This window comes from Arachis ipaensis, chromosome B07 (assembly GCF_000816755.2).
Source record: "Arachis ipaensis cultivar K30076 chromosome B07, Araip1.1, whole genome shotgun sequence".
Lineage (NCBI taxonomy): Eukaryota > Viridiplantae > Streptophyta > Magnoliopsida > Fabales > Fabaceae > Arachis > Arachis ipaensis.
The window spans coordinates 13,887,885-13,889,627 of NC_029791.2; the positions used below are offsets into that span (position 1 = coordinate 13,887,885).

The following is a 1,743-nucleotide window of genomic DNA, read 5'->3' on the forward strand; positions in this document are numbered from 1 at the left end:
ATGAATAACATTTATCGTTCTAAAAAATTTTGAGCAAGGAAAGAAAAAAGGGTAAAATATTTTTTCTTTTAAAAGAAGAACAAATGGTAATAACGAAAAGAAAGAACAAATATGAATGGAGAAAGGACCCTACCATGTTACTGAGTTGAAAAAATGCAAATGAAAACAAAAGACACGCCGCTATTACCGCGACCTTCACTCTTGCAACCTCATTTCTTTCCATGTTACCAATCACTTCCTAATCACCTTTTTCAACGCCATAAACAACGGAAATTCTTTTACTTCTTTCTTTTAAATGATTATTAGCTTTCGTTATAAATATCTACCCAAGTATTCCAACTCCTACATCATCAGTAACACTTCATTACTCGTTTTTGCCTTTTTATTTTTCCTTTACTCTGAAAGTGAGCTTTTTATCCAATTTGTTCCGCATATCATAGCAATGGCAGCACGTTCTTCCACCAGCTCCATCGTCTTCATTGCTCTCTCTTTGCTTCTTTTGGTCACATTCTCCAATGTGGCTGAGGTACTTACATAACATATAATAACTTACGCCTGAAAACACCTTAATTTAATTTGCTTTGTTTTATTAATTAATTAGTCATGGCTTTCTTTCCAGTGGCAGCATTATGCTATCAAATTAAGATCCCAGTTATTCTAATTCTTGCAAAAAATGTTTGTTTTTGTGTAATCCTTTTGGCCAGGCTTATGGAAGTGCAAGACTTCGCCCTTCAGGTATCTTATAGATTCACTAGCTCTTATGCCACTCGATCGTTTTGCTTATTCAAAATTTTGAAGGAACAAACTTTTAAAAAATTCACTTTCTACTCTCAGTAGCTTTTTTACCAATAATAATAAAAGTAAAATTAATTTTTAATAAAAAATGTATTTATATTTCTTTTATTAGTGTTTTAATAACTCAACAAATGGTATATATTTATGTGTATATTGTGCATGCGTCTTCATTGTTCTGAAATAGTATAAACGCACGCAACCTTAGTTAATAACCTTAGTTTTTTGTATATCATAAAAAATATAAATTTAATAGTAATTAATTTTTAACAAAATTTGGATCTTTATGATATGTAGTTATTAGTTATTACACATGACAAGTGGTAGTTATAATTTATAAATTAGCTTTTTAGTGATTTTAGTTTACTAACTAATAGTGGTAAGAAAATATAATGTTAATTATATTGCACAGATTGTAAACCAAGGTGCAGTTACCGTTGCTCAGCAACTTCACACAAGAAGCCATGCATGTTTTTCTGCCAGAAATGTTGCGCCAAATGCCTGTGTGTTCCTCCTGGTACATACGGAAACAAGCAAGTGTGCCCTTGCTACAACACCTGGAAGACCAAGGAAGGGGGTCCCAAATGCCCTTAAAACTTTAAACCCCTCTCTTTCCTAATCATATCAACTTTATATATACAAGTTAATTAGTAATACTACTTCAATATTCTATTATATATTTACAATGCCATGCTTGGCAATACAAGGGCACATTTGGCTATGTATTTTAGTTTTCCCTTAATGTAGAGGAAATATTAGAGCTTATTGTGTTTGTTGCTGCAATTATATTTTAGTAGAAATTTATGTGTAGTTATTTTTATATAAAATTAATAGTTGATAATTGTTAAATAATAATTTAGTCAAATATATTAAATTATTTATTAATTTTTAACTATTAATTTTATATAAAAAAATTATATGTAAATTTTTATCTTCTATTTTTGTCTTTGG

At 29.8% G+C, this 1,743-nt stretch overlaps 1 protein-coding gene across 1 annotated transcript; it reads left to right on the plus strand.

Moving 5' to 3' along the window:
- On the plus strand, positions 263-1,651 carry LOC107610017 (protein RSI-1). The gene is made up of 3 exons (XM_016312084.2): positions 263-526; positions 705-735; positions 1,205-1,651. Exons 1-3 carry the CDS (start codon positions 296-298, stop codon positions 1,384-1,386), a joined length of 444 nt encoding a protein of 147 aa, XP_016167570.1. The 5' UTR covers positions 263-295; the 3' UTR covers positions 1,387-1,651.